Source organism: Mugil cephalus, chromosome 9 (genome assembly GCF_022458985.1).
Source record: "Mugil cephalus isolate CIBA_MC_2020 chromosome 9, CIBA_Mcephalus_1.1, whole genome shotgun sequence".
NCBI classification, from domain to species: Eukaryota; Metazoa; Chordata; class Actinopteri; order Mugiliformes; family Mugilidae; genus Mugil; species Mugil cephalus.
Genome location: NC_061778.1, coordinates 17,974,175 through 17,996,951, shown reverse-complemented (window position 1 = coordinate 17,996,951; position 22,777 = coordinate 17,974,175). Strand labels below are relative to the sequence as shown.

At 41.0% G+C, this 22,777-nt stretch overlaps 1 protein-coding gene and 1 long non-coding RNA gene across 3 annotated transcripts; both read right to left on the bottom strand.

The window, feature by feature from the left end:
- Nucleotides 1-937: 937 nt before the first annotated feature.
- LOC125013532 (alpha-2-macroglobulin-like) lies at nucleotides 938-18,141 on the bottom strand. Of its 2 annotated transcripts, none has more exons than XM_047594303.1 (36): nucleotides 17,989-18,141; nucleotides 17,658-17,838; nucleotides 16,428-16,584; nucleotides 15,824-15,876; nucleotides 15,281-15,301; nucleotides 14,701-14,866; nucleotides 14,517-14,601; nucleotides 14,268-14,406; nucleotides 13,432-13,549; nucleotides 13,215-13,324; nucleotides 12,953-13,120; nucleotides 12,633-12,860; nucleotides 12,424-12,487; nucleotides 12,196-12,341; nucleotides 11,834-11,983; nucleotides 9,856-9,999; nucleotides 9,675-9,765; nucleotides 9,398-9,563; nucleotides 8,756-8,981; nucleotides 8,424-8,553; nucleotides 8,148-8,269; nucleotides 8,004-8,055; nucleotides 7,671-7,754; nucleotides 6,273-6,449; nucleotides 6,009-6,084; nucleotides 5,589-5,745; nucleotides 5,326-5,400; nucleotides 4,785-4,947; nucleotides 4,523-4,710; nucleotides 3,960-4,172; nucleotides 3,665-3,789; nucleotides 3,386-3,476; nucleotides 3,225-3,293; nucleotides 3,031-3,136; nucleotides 2,821-2,862; nucleotides 938-1,009 (listed from the first exon to the last, which is right to left on the bottom strand). In XM_047594303.1, the coding sequence occupies exons 1-36, from the start codon at nucleotides 18,072-18,074 to the stop codon at nucleotides 1,005-1,007; spliced, it is 4,374 nt and encodes a 1,457-aa protein (XP_047450259.1). In that variant the 5' UTR covers nucleotides 18,075-18,141; the 3' UTR covers nucleotides 938-1,004. The 2 variants fall into 2 exon arrangements, with proteins under 2 accessions (XP_047450259.1, XP_047450260.1); XM_047594304.1 differs by having other exon boundaries at nucleotides 12,427-12,487.
- Nucleotides 18,142-19,856: 1,715 nt separating this feature from the next.
- Nucleotides 19,857-21,073, bottom strand: LOC125013889. The gene is made up of 2 exons (XR_007113408.1): nucleotides 20,959-21,073; nucleotides 19,857-20,514 (listed from the first exon to the last, which is right to left on the bottom strand). It is a non-coding gene; the product is annotated as an uncharacterized LOC125013889 (long non-coding RNA).
- Between the last annotated feature and the right edge of the window lie 1,704 nt (nucleotides 21,074-22,777).

Below are 22,777 nucleotides of genomic sequence, written 5' to 3'. Positions count from 1 at the left end.
ACATTTATAATATATGATATGATTACAACTTCCCTTTTCCATCATAGAGAGAGATGTGGATAATGAGGAGGGAGAGTTGGATGACTTGGAGCTCCTGCTGTCTGATAACGAGGATGAGAAATCCACCTTTCTCACCTGCTCGCGCGCCTCATATTTCCTTGACTTGGAAATATTTTTTACTCTGTCTTTACAAAACTGTTCCAGATCTGTCTGTATAGGATTCAGGTCAGAGCTCTGGCTGGTGGGCTGCATCCTAGTCATCAGATAGATGAAGGTTAATTTTCACCAGAAGGTTATATGCTAAGGCAATTCTTGGAACCATTCATGCTTCTCTCCACCATCACTAAATCCCCAGATCCACTCCTAAATACTGTGACTGACACACAGTGGATACACAGTGAATATGATGTTGTTTAGTTGACATGCTGAGTGGCTTTTGAGCTAAACATATTTTTTATAGTTTGCAGTAAAAAGTTTGATCTTAGTTGCATCAACCAACATTTTCCCACATGGTTTTGGGAGTGTGGATATGTGTTTTTGTAAAGTACAGGCAAGTTTGTTTTCCATCTTCCAACCTAGCTCCACAGCTCAGACAGGGGAAACAAATGGTACTCGTCAGAAAGAGCCACAGCTCCTTTAATATTATTTCTGGCCTTCTGATAGCCTTCTTGACCACTGTCAAGTAAATAGATCTGGTTGAAACATAATAAGCTGTTTATGGCTCTTGTATCAGCACGTAACCAAGAAAATCGGCGTTCATCAGTCAAAGGAAGTGAAGACAGGCTGTTCATCTACATATTATTTCCGATAAATAAGTCTGATTGGATTTCAGTTGTATTGCATAGGTTGGGTGTTTCCCACACTTTCACACTTATTTAATGTTTGTACCCACTGCACATGTGACTGTAATAACAAAAAGACATAGAGATAAATAACATGAGTATGAGATATTTTTAATAAAATGAGGCTGTGTGCATTGTTCTGGATTCAGTGAAGACGTCTCTTCAAGCTGCAAAAGAAAAAATACAATTATTACAAATAACCTAAAGATTTATAGGTGGCAACGGCCATTCCGACATTAGGCCCCAATTGTCACATAACCCTTTAATCAAACGTCCCATCATTCCGAAAATTTTTGCCTCCTGAGGTCGGAATGGTGGTATGTTATCTGTTTTTAAAAGTGTTGCCATTCGTGAAATCTTTTGTGCGCCTTTACGCTGGCATCATATGCAGCATTAATTATTACAATTAACATGCCGAGATAGACAACTGTGACGCCCGCTCCATTAGCCAAAAAGTCGGAATCTGATAACAACATTACGATCACCACCACTGACGAGCGATCTCCTCCTTGTCCTTTTCTAAAACTGTTAGGTTATGATCAGACATTAATGACAGACAGCCATAGACATCGGTGCGGGCTCCCCGGGCACACCCCCCGCACCCCTACTCCATCAGCCTCCCTACCCACAGCACACTGAAATCTGAATTCAAACTCAATATGTCTGACTTACATTTATCTCACATAATGCATAGATATACAGTATGCTTGTGCAGCCTGCCTGGCTCCATGCAGCAGCCTGGCATCTGGCATAGTAATAAAGACCGTCGGCCGTAGCCTACGTCACACTGAGCTGTCAGATGCAGCCTGACTCCATCCATACTATGCCAGATGCCAGGCTGCTGCATGGAGCCAGGCAGGCTGCACAAGCATAGATATATGCATTATGTGAGATAAATGTAAGGTTCCGACGTCTATGATCAGAGTGTATGACTGAAAACCAGGCGATCAGCTTCCCGTTCAAAATTTAATAAAATGCTTTAGTTTTTACACAGATCTCTTGATGTGGTAAAAAGTGTCTATGAATGAATGTTGCAAGACGCTAGGGGTGGGCTATATGGCAAAAATATCATATCACGATTTTTAAAAAAATAAAATCACGATTTCGATTTTATCACGATCTCAAATTGAAAAATGAAAAACAGACAATTTAGTCCAAAGAACCTTTCTTAACCGATTTTATTTTAAATAGTCGCAGTTTTGCCTGCATGTGCAAACAATCAAGTTTAAGAGACGTGGCATGGCAGTGTTGTACAAGTATTTTTGGGTGGGCAGCTCTTACCGCGGGTCAACTACTTTAAGCAGGCGTTTGAACCTCTCGTTTTCTACCGTCTTGAACGGTACCATATCTTTTGCAAGATAAAAGGTAACTGCTTCTGTTACCTCTTTCCATTGCTTGCTTGACTTGTCATATGGAGTGCCTTTGTTAAATGCCTGTGTTATTGTTGACTGTTTTGGTCTCACGCTAGCTGCTTCCTCCGCCTGTGGTGCCGGTGCTGCCGGACCCCTCGCTGTTTGGCTCTCAGCATATTGTTTGGGATGCTTCCTCTTCAAATGATTGAGCAGGTTTGTCGTTGTCGTGTGCAAACTTTGCACAGAACATTTGCCTGCGCTTCATCAGTTGAGGAAAATCCAAACCTATTCCATATAATGGAAGTGGATTTTTATTTTAGTGACCAACTCCGTTTGGCTTTCAGCCATGGCTCTCCATACTGCTGCCGCTACATACATAATTAAAAAGGCGGGTAAGAAAGCCACTGCCTGTAATTCGCTATGATTGGTCGGTCAGGTTGACGACGTAATACGTCTGGTGTGTCGGTGCATCAGCACAGAACTGCAATTTATAGAATGTGCCCTAGACGATCCCACAATCTCTGCAGTTCGTCTTCACGTCGTAATTGTTCACGATTTAATATCATCATATCGCCCACCCCTACAAGACGCTTTGTTTTCTTCTTATGTGTTTATACAGTTGTTACCTGTAGCGCACGTGTAGACATAATCTGTTTCAGCCTGGTCACCTGAAAATAAGCAGAAGGAAAAAGTATGGAGCGAGTCATTTCTACCATTACACATTTTTAAATGTCCAACACATTTAAATCTACACTTCCTTTATAGTACACTTGGTGGAGATCTACTCAACAAAAACCTCAGTGTTGTGCTGTTTATAAAAGGTTTTAGGGCTTTACTTGGCTGGTAGTAGTCATAAATCTTGACCACAGCTGCCTTCAGGTTCTCCACTGGAACCTCCTGTATGAGATCTAAGATGTGGATGGTGGGTATGTCCTTTGTCAACTGAATACAACACAAAAAAGGACAACATAATCAGTAACAATTTAAAATAAATCCTCATCTACCATTTCACACTGTGGATTCTTCTCACCTCTTGGAAGTAAACCAGGATATGATCTTCCTTTTCTTCAACACGATCCACCAGCTGGGCAGTTTTGAGCTGTGAGGACGACATTCAGTTAGGTCATTGAACAACAATAAGTATAAACTATGTACTTTTTATTCAAGTGGAAGTCCCTGTAATTAACTTACTCTCTTCAGAGACTCCGGGTCTGGAACGAACCCAGAGAGCATTTTGATGTCCAGGATCACCATGTTTGAACTGTTCTCCTTTCCAGTATACCTGCAGTAGAACAATAAAATGTGATGTTACTTATACATAGATGCTTTTCATTGCATAACAACAACAATCACAATTCTCCCATGTCCATTCGTTTGACTGTTTTTTAGGTCCATCCACTAACTTCTGCTACACAGTGGCAGATGCAGCATTCCTCTATCATATCTGTAACCTGCTTGTTGACAACTTACAGTGACGTGAGCATCAGTGTGAGCTTTGGACTTTTAGCTGTGTCAGTGCAGGTGGCCTCTGGTTTCACTTGTACACTGAGAGTGGTGACATCAGCAGGAGTTGGGATGTTGTAGTGAAGAGAAAGCTGAGAAACAGATAACCAAAAAAGACTCAATATTCATGATAGTAGACATGAGACATCAAGAGTTTCTGTTGATCAGTGAGAGTGTGGTTACCACTTAAACTAACTGTATAAGAAATATATAAATATCATATATGTAAAATAAAATATATTTAGTTCATAAAATCACTGACCTGTACTACAGCACATGCTGTGCCCTTCACCTCCACGCTGTACTTTCCTCTCACGTCTCGCGGTGTCTTCTCCTGGTAGAGCAGTTTGTTGTTTGGATTGACATCAAATGTCAGCTGGTCACTGGGGCCCTGCACTGTCACTGTGCTTGAACCCCCAGGACTGAACACCAGGGTGGAGTAGAGAGCCAGAGCCTGAAGAGCCACCACTGTGTCCTACAACACACGTACACAGAATTTTTAAAAATTCATATATAACCTACAATCCACTCTATTACTACTACTGTTACCTTTGTAATAAATAATAATAATAATAATAATAGAAAATGTAAAAAAAAAAATGTCGCAACCCATTAGAAAATTTGTGCAACGCATAAAATCCATTTGAATTAGCCATTTAATCTATTATATGGAAATGTTGTCCTCTTGCTAGTGAATAAATGCTTTACATTAGACAGCCAAGAAATGTAAAGTTAGTATATTAGGCCTCAGGTTGGCACTGATATATCATTTAACATGGTTTTCGTTATATTTGTCAGATTGTGACAAGGTCTTTTACACAGTACCTGTGTGGAGGAGAAGCCTCCGTAATAGTTCTGCTGCCCCGCCAGCCACCTGACAATGCTGGAGGTGTATCCCAAGTCTTCAGCTGTGGGGGAGGCACTCAGTTTGGCCATCAGCACATAGGAGCTGATCTCCACAGAAAGGGAGGCTGAAGTTTCTGCTGCTGTCTGGGACCAGTAGAGGAAACCGCCTAGAAATGGAAACAGTGAACGATACACTCACAGTAACAAAGGCTCAATGATTTCCCTGAGGAGAAGGACTCACCTTGTTTTACTGCAACCTTGTCTAAATGCTGCAGAAGTAAATCACGCGTCTGGATGTCTCCTGCCAGGGTGAAGACGTACGCCATCAGAGCTGTAGTGTAGGTGTTGCTGAGGTCAGTGGTGGATTTCTTAAGGCAGGACAGACTCTTGCGCACTGCAGGATTCTTAATAAAATGGTAAAAAAAAAAAAAAAAAGATTTGATCAACAAGTACTGTCAGAGTCAATCACTATATTCCCATTATCGACCTAAATTCAGTATCTTCTGATTATTTTTGGTAGGATCGCCTCTATTTCACCACATGGTGCTTTCAGAGAATAAAAGAACATGATGGCATTTATTGATTAAACTAAACAGCAACTATAGACTACAACTAATGCTAATAATTGCCCCATGTGATTAAATGTTTGCTTGTGCAAATATGTCTTTTGGTCATTACCATTAATAGTTGGAGTTTTTTTCTTCAGCCAGATGAATACTGAAATTGTTTCATGTTTGATATGATTGTGGATATGGAGAGAGATTTTGTTCGAGTCTACTCACATCTACAGACATATTCATTTCCAAAAAGGCCGCAGCGATGTATGCGCTGAGAGTCACTTCGTCAGAAACACCACCCTGTAGAGAGAAAGCATCATACGGTCTTTATCATCACTATGACTGCCTATTGCTTACATGCATATTGCAAATAGTGATATTGTCCTATTATTTCAAATACATTTTAATCCTGAGTCAATGAAGGGGGGCTCTGGATTAAATGCTCCTAAAATGAACACTTTCATACTCTAAAGGAAGTATCAGCTCACCTTCATCCTGTTGTTGAAAAGTTTTCCTGACTGTTCGAAACAACCATTTTCCCGTTGTTTTTGTTTCAGCCATGTAATCGACTCATCAATGGTATTTGGATCGATGTAGACGAAAGACTGAGCTTTGGCAAACGATCTCACGACAAAAGCAGTCAGCCTGTAGGAGGTAAAACAAAGTTATGAAAGATATTTAGAAAGATAACTGTCATGTTTGGATTATGTCTAAATAGCATACAATTTACAATTTAAATATGTGGAGTAAAGCACATTTTCCTAGCATGCTAATTTTAGCGATGATGTCAGGACTATCTCTGGTGAAAGTTTAAATGTTGTTTTCTCAGCTAAATTGTATGTAATGCTATGAAATGACAATGGTTTCACACAACAGCAGACACAATAATTCTGTGTGACTGTTCTCACCAGGTGTTTCCAACTCCTCTTCCAAATGTGCTGTATGCACCTACACCATCTTTGTAGTTCAGCTGTCTCTGGTAGCCTGTGATTAGGGCATAATGATACACATATTTTCAGATCTGGTACTATTTTCTGGTACTATTTTCCTCATCATCTCTCAACTGTGAGCCACATATGAGCAGTTGAAGAGGACGAAGTAATGACATGCAAAACGAATAAACACGAACCAGAAACATCAACTTCCTCTCTCAGCTGCATTATAAAACTCACCACTGGTGAGGAAGTTGGTAGCTTTTTCCTTGATAGCTGGCGTCAGCTGCTGTGTGCCTTTCAGGTATTGGAGGATGTAGATGTTGGGGGCCAAGAGTGCCATGTTCTGTTCTCCACATCCATATGGCATCTGCAGCAGCCCATCCAGGTTCTTCAGGGCCCTGCCGAGGATGTCGCCTGCACAAACGCACAGACTTGTTTAGACTGAACATATAAAAGCTGAAAGCCTGCTGGCAGACCAATAGGTTTTTGGGGAAATCAATTACGCTGACTGATCAGAAATTTTAATGTGACACCCAGCTGAGTCACAATGCTGGCCAAGCACAGACAGCTCTGAACACCCTAATTTATACTGTAGGAACAGTGACAGAAAGCACTCTGAGACTTGAACTGTCAATGCCAGCCCAGTACCGTGTGTACCAGGAGACTAACTCAAGAGATGACTTAATCCTTGGAGTGGATACTACTATGTGCCTAAGTCTGAGGACCAGTGACCTACTTGTCTGGCACCTAGGACACACAGTTTACCAGAGCACCTCGGCCACCACAAAATATTGCTCAGCATGTTAGAATGACCTGCCTGAAAGTCTGACCAAGCTTTTTTGCAGAGACTCCCTTGACAGCCCATCCCCTAGAACCCTTTCCGCTTTAACAGCTGCTACTGTACATGCATTGGGACATAGATCAAGCAGACTGGAGATACTGGACAAAATCCTGATGGATCAGAGGACTAACTTCCTAATACACAGCTGGACATCTCAACATTAATGCCCTCTTTTTCAATAAGCGCAATCATTTTCTTATTCCAGCCAAGGGAAAAGCATGTAGTTCATCTAAAAGACAAGTCATCCACCAACATCTGTAGTGGGTTTACAATCTCAGGGTAGATGTAAAGAATTGATGGACCTGTCAAATACTTCACTGCCATTGATCTGTGTGAGGTGCAGTAGTAGTCGCAACACACAGTGTTACCTGCTGGACATTGACAGTTGACTATAATGCAGTTTGGACTGAACGGAGCACCAGTCTTCCACCACAGACTGATGACAGTCCTCCATGTTTGTATGCAGTAACACATGGGGGGACTATGTCAAACATCCCTCATTAGTGCCCTAAAAGCTGAGCTTAACACTCAACACCAACACTTTATCTCTGTTGCCAACTAGGGGAGGGAAAAGTGTGTCCCCAAGCAGAACATGCACATGGAAGCTGTCTTGAACAGCCCCCTTACCCTTACACAGTGATTGACTGTGAAATATGGTTTCCAACCTCCAAATCACTGACCAGTAAGAACCATAGTCTTATCTTGTTAGAAATTGTGTTACCTCTATCCAGTGCTACAAACTGCTTCCATCGTGAGTTCTCACAAAGATTTCAACCACAAAAAAATCAGTTTACCCAGGACTGATACTGAAGCACGGGCAGATCCATCAATCACGTTCTCAGGGAGCTGTATCTCTGTTTCCTCTGTCAAAGCGGCTCCTGTGTACAGACAGAAATGACCACTATACAGAGAGAAACTCAAGCAGCAGTCAAAATCAGTTGTAAATGAAAGGTGATCATTCTGAAGACTACATGCTTCAACTTTGGTACAGTACAGTAAATGTAACCCAATGCATACCTGAAATGACATTCAAAACACTTCATTGTTTTTATTTTTCATTACATGGTTATTACTTATTTCAGTTTTTGTGAATGTGTCAGGTTATGCCTGGTGTAAAACATACAGACCTTTTGGACAGAGCAGCCAGTTGTGCGTCTTTGACATTTCACTTCCCTCAGCCTGAGGGTAATGATGTGGGAAATAATATTTGTATTTGTATTTCAAGAAAAAAGTCACTTGATTCTCGGTCATTTGGTTTTCATGGAACCTACCTTCACTATGAGAGACTTTGTGACCTTGTCGATGCGACCTCTCTCTGGCACACTGACAATCTCATTGTCACATGACGCGTGGGATGCCACTGCTTCGGCAGTCACAGTCACATTCACAACCCCTATAAACATCAAAAAACTATTTTGTTGTTCAGTAGTATTCTTTGGACTCGTTTCAACCTAAGCACAGACAGAACTTCATAGGAAAAATGTAAAATGGCTGTATCATTATTAGTATAATGCTATTATTACAATGTGTAAAGACTTGTCCTTTACCTAAGGTTAAAGGGATCATGGTCCAGCTGAGAGTCTTACGCTCACTGCCACACAAACAGGATGTGTACAGGTCACCAGAGAGAGGAGTGAGGGTGTAATCCGATGAAGAAGGCGTAGGTGTCACCGTGATCTGTTCAGGAGAGATTAAAGATACTTTACAACTAAAGACATTCCTCTTTTGTTTTAGGGTAGATTTTTCTTCTTTGCACTTCAAGTTTCAATCTTAAGCATACAGCTTAAAAACTAAACCGAAAATGTGATGTAAAAATATGTTGAGGGCAGACTATGGTCAGCTTGTTACAACACTAAAGTTAGTGCAAAATCATCCTTACCATGAGGCAGCTGGTCAGGTAGTTGAAGACAGTTGCCTTCAGTTCAAACTGTTCTCCACGGACAATGGAGTAGGGCAGGGAGAGCTCAAGGAAGAAGGGCTGGAAGACGGTGATCTCTTTATGAGGAGCCAAACCAAAACCCTGAGGGGACAAACAGAAAGCCTCTGTCTCCCAGGTGGTGATGGTGTCTGGGACGGTGAGGGGCACATCCTTTCTTCCAGACTCTCTGGATAAGAAGATACACACAAACACATTCTGTCAGGTGATAAAATGGTAAAATAAACATAGGAAGGTCCATGTCCATCCTCTGATGAGTCACAACTGTGTTGGAAGCACAAGCGAGACCTACGCAATATTAGGAAGGTAGTCATAATTATATGCCTGATCTTTGTACATGATATAAGGCGTAGTTACATGTTGGCCATGAAATACAGGCATTTTTCACATATATAAATATATGGCGTAATTCTTACAGAAATCCTTTCTCATGTGAAAACACTTGAAAAGCTTCAAGTGCCTTTTCTTAAGCATGACAAATATACTAAATATATAAGGTCTCAATTGCAATAGTTCTCAATTGAGTAGTTCTAAGCAGTAAGGGCAACAATTGTGACCATTCAGTCACTTTGTAATGATGCTCACCCAACTTCAACAAGGTCCCATATCCAAGTCTCAGGGAAGAAAGAGCGGGCTGTCTCTATTGGTGCAGGGGGTGCAGAAAAGCCTCTTGACCCACTAGGAGGAGGTCCTGCACCTACTGCAACATGATGCATTCTGAGTATTTCAGGAGCCCCCTTGAACCTTCGATCTGAATAGAAATCAGAAATATCTTAACCTGAAGCAGAGAACACCAGTGGCAAAGATAACTGGTTCAATGTTGGTAATTTCATGTGGCATTTGACACAGAGAAAATAGTCACCATAGAAGCCATGATGATATTCCCTTCCTTTGTACATGAGGCAGGAAGGCATTCGGATTAACAGGTTTGTTGCCATCTTCAGTCCTGCATTCTAGACAATGCACACAACATTATCGGCATCAGCATGACACAGTTCACTTTGGTCCTTAGATTTTAGATGAATTGATAATGTAAGAAGTACCTGGAAAACTGTGTGGGCATCCTTATCCTCCTCGCCTGGATATGGCAACACGTATCTTCTTGGTCTCACATGCATGCAAGTCACAGAATCTCGAACTTCATATGGTATAAAGGATGATGTCTTTACAGGCAGCAGTTCAAATATCTGAAAATAAAATACGAATTGAAGATAGAGATGTCTCATCTCATCTTCTAAAATTCTACTACCGCTTAATCCTCACTAGGTTTACTGGAGCCTATCCCAGCTGTCACCGGGCGAGAGGTGGAGCACACCCCGGATAGGCCACTAGTCTATCGCAGGGCTAACACAGAGACAAACAACCATTCGCACCCACACTCACATCTAGGGTCAATTTAGAGTCACCAATCAGCCTAATGAGCATGTCTTTGGAAGTGGGAGGAAACCCACGCAGACACATGGAGAACATGCAAACTCCACCCAGAAAGGCCCAAGCTGGACTCAAACCGTCTGAAGATAGAGATGTTTATGTTTTAATTTATTTACTCAAGAGAGTAAGATGATGGCATCCTCAACTCCGAGTTGGGACTTGAGATTTGGACCCCCTCCAGTTCGCCTGCCAGCCCCAACTCAGAGTTGAGGATACCATCATCTTCCTACTCAACCGTGTCTACGCCCATCTGGACAAGACGGTCAGTACTGTGAGAGTCATGTTCTTTGACTTCTCCAGTGCTTTCAACACCATCCGTCCGGCTCTTCTGGGTGACAAGATGATGGCAATGCAGGTGGATTCCCCCTGGTGTCGTGGATTGTTGACTACCTGACTGGCAGACCACAGTATGTGTGCCTGCAACGCTGTGTGTCAGACAGGCTGGTCAGCAACACTGGGGCCCCACAGGGGACTGTCCTCTCTCCCTTTCTCTTCACCCTCTACTCCACGAACTTGAACCACTACACGGAGACCTGTCATCTCCAGAAGTTTTCTGCTGTGGTTGGATGCATCAGCAAGGGTGCCGAGGTGGAGTACAGGGCTGTTGTGGACAACTTTGTCACATGGTCTGAGGAGAACCATCTACAGCTCAATGTGACAAAGACGAAGGAACTGGTGGTGAACCTGAGGAGGACCAAGGTGCCGGTGACCCCTGTTTCCATCCAGGGGGTCAATGTGGACATTGTGGAGGATTATACGTATCTGGGGGTTCACATTGATAACAGACTGGACTGGTGAAAGAACACAGATACCCTGAACAGGAAGGGCCAGAGTCGCCTCTATTTTCTGAGGCAGTTGAGGTCCTTTAACATCTGCAGGACTATGCTCAGGATGTTCTATGAGTCTGTGGTGGCCAGTCGCAAGGCCAGTGACGTTGTGGGAGTGAAGCTGGATCCTCTGACAGTGGTGTCAGACAGGAGAATGCTTCACAAGGTGAAAGCCATCCTGGACAATGAGTTGAACCCAGTCCATGACGTGCTGCCCAGACATAGGAGTTCTTTCAGCACCAGACTGATCACACCACGATGCACCACAGAGCGTCACAGGAAATCCTTCCTGCCGGTGGCCATTAGCCTGTATAACTCCTCATCTGAGGGTGTAGAACCCATATTATTTATTTTATGTGCAATAATTCATTAATGTGCAATAATTCATGTTCACCTCATCTCTTAGGAACACTGGTTTCACTTCACTTATACTTGTACATATTGTTATATATATATTTCCTATATTTTTTACATTTGTTTACTTATTCTTATTTTCTCCTACTTATTCTGACTTCTCTTTGTAATACTGTTACACTTTGGGTTGGAGCTGCTGTAACGAAAAGTAATTTCCCCCTGGGATCAATAAAGTAATTCTGATTCTGATTCTGATTCTGAGAGCAAAAGAAGAAATGATAATCAGAACACAAGGTATGGTAATTGAATAAACTGTAACATCTGGGTGATTGATGATGGTAAAGACCAAGTAGAAGACAATAAAGGGAAAGGATTTATCCATCCACTGGTGGTTGACAGCAGCAGTTACCTTGTCTGCATCCAGAGTCTTTCCTGGCTCCTTGATGAGAACACTCTGGTCAATAGCGCTCACACCGCACAGAGAGTCTGGCTGGGCTCTTATCTGCATGGTGGTCTCCTCTCCTGGGACAGCTGAAGACAGTGAGAACTCCAACGACACCTGACACACACATCACACCAACCAGATTTTAGCAGTACAGGAGCAGAACTTATGATCTTGCCACAAGTTCCAACTTTTCCACAAAGAACAACAGACTTGGTGAGTTCTGCATCCAGCGCTGGATTCTGAAAATAAACATGCTTTACCTTCAACGTACAAGGAAGTATAAGGAGAAAGACTGCATACAGATTACATTACATGCTTTCACTGACCTTATGACCGAAGCATTTCTCAGTGGAGAAGTCAGCACTGTGGGCGATCACATTCTCACTGGGGAGAACAGAGTACGCAACAAGCTGGACTTCTGGTGCCATCTCTGGAGACACTCTGAGCTTAAAGGACACCTCGCCCTCACTCACTGCAACAACAAACCAGCTAAATACATTTCTGTTTTCTTTTACCAACCCTCATTCACACATGATCAGTCAAAGTTTACACACCTCCTTCAGCTTTCACTTGAATCTGTTTAACATCTTGTTTGACAATAGCTCCTCTGGACAAGGCCTGAGGGGTTTGAGAGAAAATCAGACAAAAAATAAAAAGATCTTGTTATTGTTCACAGAGAAACCAGTGATTGTTCATTGCCGTACAAGTAAGACTAGCTTGTGGTATGACAATAAATCCACTATCCACTGTTGACACAACTCACCAGATACATCACATCCACAGAGCCCTGAGCTTCTCCCACTATAGTGTATTGGACAGAGATGTCCACTTCTGTGTCACATGGAAGTGCTTTATCCTGCTTCTTCACCTCCAGGGAGCTGGCAGTTTTAGCATGAGGAGAGGAGGGTTCGGACAGCGACAGAGTGTGAACTCCACTCTCATAGAAAGGCTCTCTGTATCCAGGATAGGACAATTCCGGTGTTTTACTTATCTAAATTGTGAAATTGAAACAATATTAATAAGGCCATGGTGGTTGAGCGTTTTGGTGTGACTGACAAAGTTTTAGTGAGCCTTTTCACTTACATGAAGTTTAACATCTCCGCTGAAGTCATCTGTGCTTAATGTGAATGTGGCGACACCGCTGCTGTCAGTCGTGAGATTCTGTAGCGAACGTGGCGACCACCTTTCACCCTCAAACAGGTACACTGGTATGTCAGGAATGGGTGCATCCTTGTAGTCTACTGCTTTAACCTGTTGAAAGCACAGTGATTTACCAATAATGCAAATAATCTGACCTGACCTGGATATTACATGACGTAGAAATACTGAAGATATATTCACTTACTTTTCCTTCCACATTTAAACCTTTGGTGTAAATCTTGGGTGTGTCAATGAAAGACAGCTTTCCAAGAACATATGAGATCGTTATTCTCTTTTCTTGTGGGTGTGTAATACCTGAGGAGCAAATACTTCTAGGTCACAACAGTGTGAATGCAACTATTCTGGTGTTTTCATGTTCTAATTTAGTTTGTAGAATGTAAATACAGAATAACTGGACTTGCCTGTCCCTTCCTCTTCCATTTTGGCTCTGAGATCAAGTGCATCTTCCACTGCCTTTTGGTCAATTGTAGTAAAAGCTGACATCTTGAAGGTAAAAGTTGCACAGCCTTTGCTGTCTGTCTAGAAAACACAGCAAAATGAAGAAATTAAATTTTAAACAGGCTGCAACACTTTCTTTCAGACATTAATATTAGTTTATATTGTATTAGTATATATATATACTATATACTATATATATAGTATTTTTTTAGAGGGACTCACCACCCCCACTTAGCTCTAGCAGGATTACTAGAAACAGGCTGCAACACCAAAGCAACCATTGGGTGTCCCACCACAGCAAATTACCTAAACATCCTCACGTCTCACAGTTTAAGTTTGCTCATTTAGAGTCAGCACTCGGACACAAACATCAGCTACAGTAGATAGTATATTCACAGCAGTGGATGAAGTGAAGTCATCATCAACCTCTTTTGGATCAATGGTACAATTCCCTATTCAATGAAACTTGCCAAATGTGGACCAACTATGCAAAGACCAGGTTCTAACTTGAGCTCAATGTCTACTGGTGCATTTCAATTACAGAAGTACAGAAACAGGCCTCATTTAGGTCACAGCAGTCTCCCCCGTGTGACTGATTCTGGTCTCTAGCCTCTTCCTCCCTGACTCCAGCAAAGCCTTTGACACTGTTTTCCATCCTTGGTAATCTTTCTAGCATTGGAGTCTGTGGCACTGTCACCTGTTTGAGCCGCTTGGATGAGTGCTGAAGCATCTCAAACAAGCTGCCATGACGTGATAATTCAGAGTCTTCAAAGACAGACCGTAACCATAACAACTGTACCTGCTTTGTCTGTAAGTTGCATGGAGTTACGGCCACTTGTGGCTCTTCAGCAAAAACAATGGAACCATACACGTATTGGCTGAGAGGTCGGCACACCTCAACTTTCACACTTCCTGGCACAGGCTGTCCGTATGTGTACCTAAAAAAATGAAAACAGCAAAAATTTGAGTCATTCACTCACAAAACTGCATTTAATTAAGTTTATTTGACAGTACAATTTATCTTTGCTCGAGAAAGATGTTTACTTACTTGGCACATATTTCAGCATCAAATTCTTCCTGCCTAATGCTCACTTCTTCTGATACTTTTACTGTCACGTCGAATTTGGGTAAAACTTGTGAAATAAAGTGAGGAATAATGATGTTAGTACTAATAAATAATAAGCTTGACTCAGTGAACAAACCTGGAATTTCAAATTATAACACTCACTTACCATACTTTTCAACCTTGAAGTGGTGATATGTCTTTTCCTCACCCACCGACACAATGACTTGGTAACCTCCCTCTTTGGCCTCAGAGTTCAAGGTGTAGGAAAGCTGCAGTATTTTACCATTTGATGTTTCATTGAGCCACTGTCCAATTCTGTTGCTGTCAGGATCCTATTAAAGGGGATAAACAGAAGGAAAATGCTTTGAGGACACAAAGAGAGACATTGTGGACACAGGTGACAATATTGTTCTCCCTCAACCAGATTATATTCATGCTTAGCTAAACTTTTATTTAATAATGATGTGACAAACCTGCTTGACAAGGTTAAACAAAGTTGAAGCTTGAACTTTTCTACATATTCATTTCAAACTACCTCTACTATATTTGTTAATGAAATGTGAATTTCATGGAAGGTATTGTTATCACAGTCATAACAGACGGATTACCATCCTGGGTAATTTATAAGTTACTTCTTAAAATTAAAAGCCAATATGCCACAGCACGTAGTTTATACAAGTCACAGCAAAATTTGTGGGATAAAATAAAGGATTATCTCATTTTATCTTATATAAATATTTACTTACCTCAAGTTCGATGGTGTGATACTGCAACAAAGAGCAAGAGATACGTATTAGAGAGAAAAGCAGTGAATGAGTGAGTTACACATTTGTTTTTTATTTAAGGCACAACAGGATGTAATAAGCAGTCTTGCTTAGCTTAGTTTTATCTGCAAATGTGTACACAGCTCATAATTCAGTTTTTGTAGTGATATAAACAAGCCCTCCCTTTTAACTGAACTTTTTTTGTTCTTGGTTTCTGCAAGATACTATGGCAGCATTACAAAAACTGGAGCTTTTAAAACAAATTCAAAACGCAGCAGTGGGGTGAGGATTGATTTGGGACACAGCAAACCTAAGACTGTTTGTAAAAGAGATCTAAAACAGGTCTACAACAGGGGGTCCGTGACCCCTAGGGGTTCGTGGAGGTACTGCAGAGGGGACGCAAAATCTTTGGCACATTAGATGTTTTTATATATTTTTTAATTTCCCCCCAAAAGTCTAAATTTCTTTAGCATTCTCAGCTCAGAAAGGAGAGAAAGGAAAGAAAGGAGACTTTTGAACACTCACCAGTTCGTTAGACGGTCTGAACTTGGTGTCCAGTGTGATCACTCTGAAGTGTACTAGAAGAGATTACATGACAATCTCATCTGCATTAGTGTCAAAAGCCCTGACATGCTAATATAATTCATGTCAAGCTAACATACCACTCTGAATCCCTCTGTCATCTGTCTGATATTCCTTAGGATGCATAGCCTATAGTTTCCCTCTTATTTAAATAGCTACAAGATCTTCACCATCTGTCTACAGTTTCCAACAGTCTCATGCTTTTATTAAACTCCATCAAGTTTACAATGAATGTTCTATTCAGACCGAGAACTTCATGTTTTGTGCATCGCTGTATCCACACTTATCTTTGTTTTATTCAAATTCACCCAATTTCAGTACTACTATTCCACCATGCAGAGGGATCTCTCTTGAGACAATTACATACAAACACCATATGAATATAGACACACAAGTCCTGTACTCTGTTTGTGTCGCATCGTTAAAACCCAGTCAGTTTTTTAAGCCTTTGCTCTGCAGCCATCTCTATTTGTATCATGAGAAGTTTGCCCATGCATTGTGCAATTACTATTTACAGCCCTAACATGTACAGTATCGTTGATCATACCTGTTTGTCCAGGGAGGTAGATTGGTTTATCCGTTTGGACGAATCTCATTAGTCCATAGGCTTTGATCATGACTTTCCTGACTTCTCTTGAGTGAAACGTTTCGCCTCGTACTTCCACTTCAAATTTTTGCACCTCCTCATTCTCCACTGAAGGGGCCTGTGAAGGAAAGACATCTTATAGAGGACGGACAAGAGGACCTTTGACGTATGCTGTGTATGAAATCATTAGGTTTGTGGGTTATAAAATTCCATATGATATTTAAAGGTCCAATAAGTACAATGTAGCTCCGACTAGTGGTGCGACTACATACTGCAACTGATTGAATTACCATCATTCATGCCTCCCTTTCCAGTTGAGCAGGAAAAGCTGTGGCCACAGCCTTACCCAGCACAATCCAGGGAAGTACAATATGGATTTTGCATGGTACTGAGATTCAGCTGAGATTATCTGGTAATGTGAGGTATTTACGGATCCAGACAGATGCAGAGAAGCTGAAATATGTGTGTTCCACTGTTATTTTCCAATGGAGTGAATAATCTAATCGTTACAACAAAATATTCACTCACTAAACTTTACTTACTTCACTAAAGACTAAAACAGGTAACTGGACAATTTTATGGATGGACTGCTTTTGTACTCCTGTGCCATTAATTCAGTCGCTCATTGATCCCTAGGTAACATCTAACAAATTCTCTTATGGGTATAAAAGTGTGAAATGCATGTAAAAACAATGAGTGGAGCTGATGGAGGGAGGTAAAGCAGGTGCTGACCACATTGCCCAGGGTAAGCGTGGTGTTACAAACAAAAAAGGAATGTGTTCTTTGGTAAACACAGTCAAGCCTCTAGGTTCAAACAACCACCCCTGCCTACTTAGAGCAAACATATCAGTGGTGTTAGAAATTAAATCTGGACTTTACTTGGTATCAAAATAAACTGGACTTATCTGTTTATCTGAGGCATTCTTAAACCTTGTATATACACTCTGAAGAAGGGTGTTTGCCGTTGTACCCCATCATCTATTTTTTAGCACTAATGTTTTAAAGTATTTCATCATGAACTGGCCGTCTCAATAAATCCCATTATCCCATTTTAAGCCTACTAATATGTTAAAATGCACATATCATCAGGAAAATTAAATTTCTGGGTTCTTTCAGAAACACAGTGGAGTCGTCATATTTACAAAAGGAGCAATCCCCTGCTATTAATCAAAACCCATGTTGGGAGCTGACCTTAAACTCAGAGCAGACGTGAAACTCTTTACTGGATGATTTTGTAAAAAGGGTTGTGTTCTGCTGTTCGGACATCAAAGTGACAGTCATGACCAGAGTCTCACTGGGCTGCAGGAGACTCGCACAGAACTTGGTGTCAGATCCAGCTTCAAGAACAGCAGGAACGGCCACCATGTATTGCCTAAAGACAGACAGACAGATTCATACATAGAATAGTTACCTTACTACATTTGAAATAGAAGAAATCTTAACCCGTGACTTATGAATAAAAGTTCAAATTTGTTTTGACATAAAAAGAAAGGTATTATCATTATTTCCTTTAGATACTTACGGTCCAGCCACCACTTGACCCACACACATCCAACTCAAGAAGACAAACGGTGTCCATGTCCACATCTGGATCCCGGGATGACCCATGACTGAATGCGATCATTCTCAGTGTCACCATCTGTTAAATACCTGCTGATACAGACTCCCACCCCTGGTTCACCCACACACGCTTACTCATCACTCACTCGTAGACTTCCTGATATCTCAAATGTAAATCATTTACAGATTTAAAGCAGTGTCCGTAGGGTGTACAAGGACCACAATTAAAAACATATTTGACAGTTTATTTAGTCAAGGGTTGAAGTACAAAAGGTTTCTCATCCAACTTACCAGTGTATGTGATACTAAAAGTGTATGAACAAAGCATCTGGTGCTGTAAGATTCCTTCAAGATTGTGTATGTGGGGCCTTTCTGTAACTACAGTCTTTTTTTTTTTTTCTAAATTAGAGGAAGGCATACATTTTACAGTAAACATGTTCTGCAACAATGCCCTTTACCCAGCAGGGTATGTTTGATTTCATTGTGCAAACATCTCTTAACTCCCTTGCGGGGGGGCCAAAGTGGACAGTTTCTCCAGTGAGTAAACTTTTTTGTAGTGATAATGTCCTCAATTGCAACTTGTGGATTTCAACACAGTAAAGAATGTGCTTACTGTCACTGACGCCAGTGATCACTTGTGTGCACACAGGGATGGTAAACACTGAATACAGACTGTTTGATGTTACCTACCTATGTGAAAACAATACAAAAGCTCTGTGCAGTGAATTGAAGTAGCGGGAGCTGCATGGGACAGACAGAGAAAGGTTGATACAGAAAGATACATTAATACAGCGAAATGTTGGAACATCACTGCGTCCAGGAACAACTGGAAAACGGTTTATGATAAAACAAAAGTTGAAGAGTGAATTTTCTTCACTTTTCTTCACTGCTTCTTCACTTACTGATACAAGTTATAACATCAATATAACATTGGTTATATTGATCTGTGTTTGCGGGAAAAGCATCTTTGGGTGTTCCCATTGTTGAGAAAACACCAAGTTCTGACACAAGAGAGTGCAAAGGTAGAGAAAAAACTGTTTGATCAGGATGCATGAACAGTTACAGAGGAATGACTGTTAGGAGACGCTCTGGGATGGTTTCACTGTTCACATCCAAATTACCTTCGGTTGTGTCTGTGTGGAGCTCAGTGGGTGGACATGAGTCAGTTTGGAAGGGAATGGGAATGGTAATTTTTAGGCGTTCTGTGGACACCAGCAATCAGATTTGATCAGATCAGCATTGGGTTTGACGTGGGAAGTGTTCCCGGAAGCAGCCAGGCCAGGAACATTTGTATTTCATGATGAAGAAATTTTCAGAACTTCTCAGATTACCTTGGAAGGTCAATGTTCCACAGTGAAAATTGTAATTTTCATCTGCAAGTAACCTCAGTTTGGCATCATAAAACCAGAGGACAGGAGCAGTGCTCAATTATTAAATTACTCCTAAATTGGAGTGATTTATTTAAGAAAACCTAGGAAAGTTTTTGCTCTTAGAAATTGTAAGTAAATTCTACAAGGATTATCATCAAGGAAACCTTACTTGCAGGATATAAGTTACTTTTACTAGCAAACCTCAAGCAAGTTACTGATTATTATTAATATGGACATTGAATTTTACTCTCTCCTTCTTTGTAAGTTTTACTCAGACTCTTGACTGCTTCAAACTGAAAAATCCCACCTAAAATCAATGGCCTTTCAAGGTAATTTTCTAACTTTTATTTATGGACTATACATAAGTAACATTTACACAACACTTTACATCATTTTCTGCAGTTTAAATTGCCTAAATTTGCTCTTGATGTTTTTGTGAATTGAAACAATGAGGCAATTATTTAATTCAGCACCTTTATTTTTCTGTGAAAAAACATGTTTTTCAATAAAACATTTTCCAAAAGGCTTGCAAACAACACAACACTCACATCCGCGACCCTTTGAAAATGGCCCCACAACCCACCAGTTGACAACCTCTGGTTTAACTTGAAAATGCTGATCTTACTTCCCTTCCTCCCTCTCTCGACCCGAAGACAGCACACATTAAAACAGTGCAACAAGTTGAAATAAAAATACAGTAATTAAAATGAGAACAAAGACAAACAGCCACGTAAACAAATGTGCAGTTTTTTCTTTTTCTTTTAGTGTCCTCTTTGGAAGGACAACTCTTGGGTCAAACATGTGCACTCAAGCTATCAAGCTTGTTTCGCAGGGACAGGATCTTCAGGGACAGCTTAAGGACACCAAGCTCTAGAAGAAGCTTTTGGCACACTTCAAACATGTACTTAATTTTTGGTGGGTAACTCAAGTTCATGGCATAAATGATGCCCATCAGCAGGAGACAGGCCCTTGCAACACTTCCACAGTTGCCAAGTACCTCAGTCCCTTCAACAACAATCAACACATCAGTGTTGGATGCACCTTCATCTTCTTCACTTGTGCGGTAGACAGATCCTCAGGGCTTGCTCAGCCTGGTCCTCTCGAGCTGCCTCTGTACCCTGTATAATATATGTGGATCCATGTTCATAGTACAGCTTATTTTTTTTAATTCAAGTTACAGACTAGTGTCAAAAATATCAATATTTTGCTGAAGTTTGCAATCACTTTTACACTCACAACCTGTAGTAAATCTTATGCACAACTCTAGCGAATAATACAGATGTGCATGTGGCACAGAGAAGAAGAAGAGAGAAGGGGGGAGGTAAGAGGAGGAGAGAAGAAAAGAGAAGCGAGGAGAGACAATTATTACCTCAAATTTCACTCCGTGTTTTTATTTATTTTTTTATTTTTTGACCTCGTGGTACCTCGTGCCAGCAAAGTTAGTTAGCTAATTAGCAGGAAAATACACTACTTCTACAGCCGCCGCTGCTTCAGTGTGGAGAAACTGACTTAAGTAGGTGAGCCAACAGGAACGTACAAAGTTGGTTTCGCTAAAAACTTACCTTCATGGTTCCAGGTCTTCCCCGTCTCAGTTAACAAAGTCCGCCAATCTCATTGAAACGTGGACCTGGCGAAAGACCGCTCAAATGTGGGGGAGGAGCTTTGACGTCATGCTCCGAATGCAGGGCAGGGTGTCAGATTCACTGACGTCATTCAATTACATTTTACTTGGAGATATCAAGTAATTAAGCCAATGCATTGGTTTAGTGAATATTACTTGGATCGAATGATTCAATTTACATACAAAACTGAGGATACAGAATTACAAACAATCACGAGTAGTGCACTACTGAAAAACTGCAATTTTCAAGTAAAAGCACTGAATTTGTAGAATTTATATAGATGTTTGAAATAATAATTGCAGACAAAACACAAAAATCCTTTTTTTTTTCAGTGTATGTCTTATGTGGCTTCATGAATTGTGCATTTGACAGTAATATAATCAGGATTCCAGCTTTAGGTACCATCTTCTTAATATATTAAGATATCATATACAAAGTATGTAACTCCCCTGATACTCCTGTCCATTACCAAACTCATCTCATCTTCTGCTACCGCTTATCTTTACAAGGGTCCTCACCAAACTCAAACGAGGACTTTAGTTTGATTGACTAGTCTTACATTTATTTATCATTTATCTCTTTCATTGTCTTTCTGGAAAAGACAGATAAAGCTGCCAGGTAAGTCTGGAAAGCCTGATTTAAAAAGGCTTTTTCGTGAATTAAGTTCTGCTGGTCATACATTAGGGAGGCTTCACAAGAGGGGAACAGACCCAAACACAGGATGAGGCAGGATGAGCAATGGTCAATTTAATGTGTACAATAACCATTGATAGGACATTTTTATTTTACTATACACTGTGTGTTTACACATCATTGGGCTAGAGACTGGGACTGATGGCAGCTGATGGCAGCAGGCTGGACCAGGCTGGACCAGGTCGAAGAGGGATGGCTGGCTGAAACAGAGGGAATGGATGTGAGGCAGGCGGCTTCAAAACCAGACCAAAAGCCATTTGGACAAATATCTAGGAGCCAAGCATTACCACAGTGTGTTCTACAACGATCTGGCCAAGAGTGGGTGAGGAAGCCAGTCCTTCATGCTGCAAAGGCACAACTGGCTGCAGGTGCGTGAGATTGGGAACAAGTCAGATGCAGGTCAGCCTCACCTGCCTAAGACTGACACTGGGGTGGATTGTCATGTTCCCAGGTAGGATGAGTGTGACTGCTGCTGGACTGATGGTGTTTTTAATGAACATAATGAACATAACATAATGAAGGGACTCGTCAGCTCAGGAGCTACAGCCGGTGGTGGTCTTCATGCTGTCCCACACCTCTTTAATGGGTTTACCTTGGATCTGTCTTTCTCCTTTGCCTCTTTCAGCTCGACCTTGAGTTCTTACTGCACATGCTTCAGTTCCTCCTGGTCACCATCCTTAAAAGCCCTCATCTTCTGGCCAAGGCGATACACTACAGGGTAAAATTTCTACTAATAGATATCACCATGAAACATCTCCAGCTGATTACTTACATAAATGCAATGTTTTTTTGTATTACAAGTTTTCTGTGAATGTATGTTTAAATAAGCAAACGAGGAGCTATCAATTTAAATATGTGCTAATTTGCACTAATTTCCACAACAGAAATCTGAATAATGGCTAAAGTGAGGTTCAAAGTTCTCGTTTTATTTTGTTAATCGTATTAGATTTCTAGGTATTTACAAGGGAATTTTTAATATCTCTTTTTATTGCTCCATAAATCACAAACTACTGTCACAGTCCAAAAAAAATAAATAAATAAAAAATCAAATTTTGCCATGTTTTTT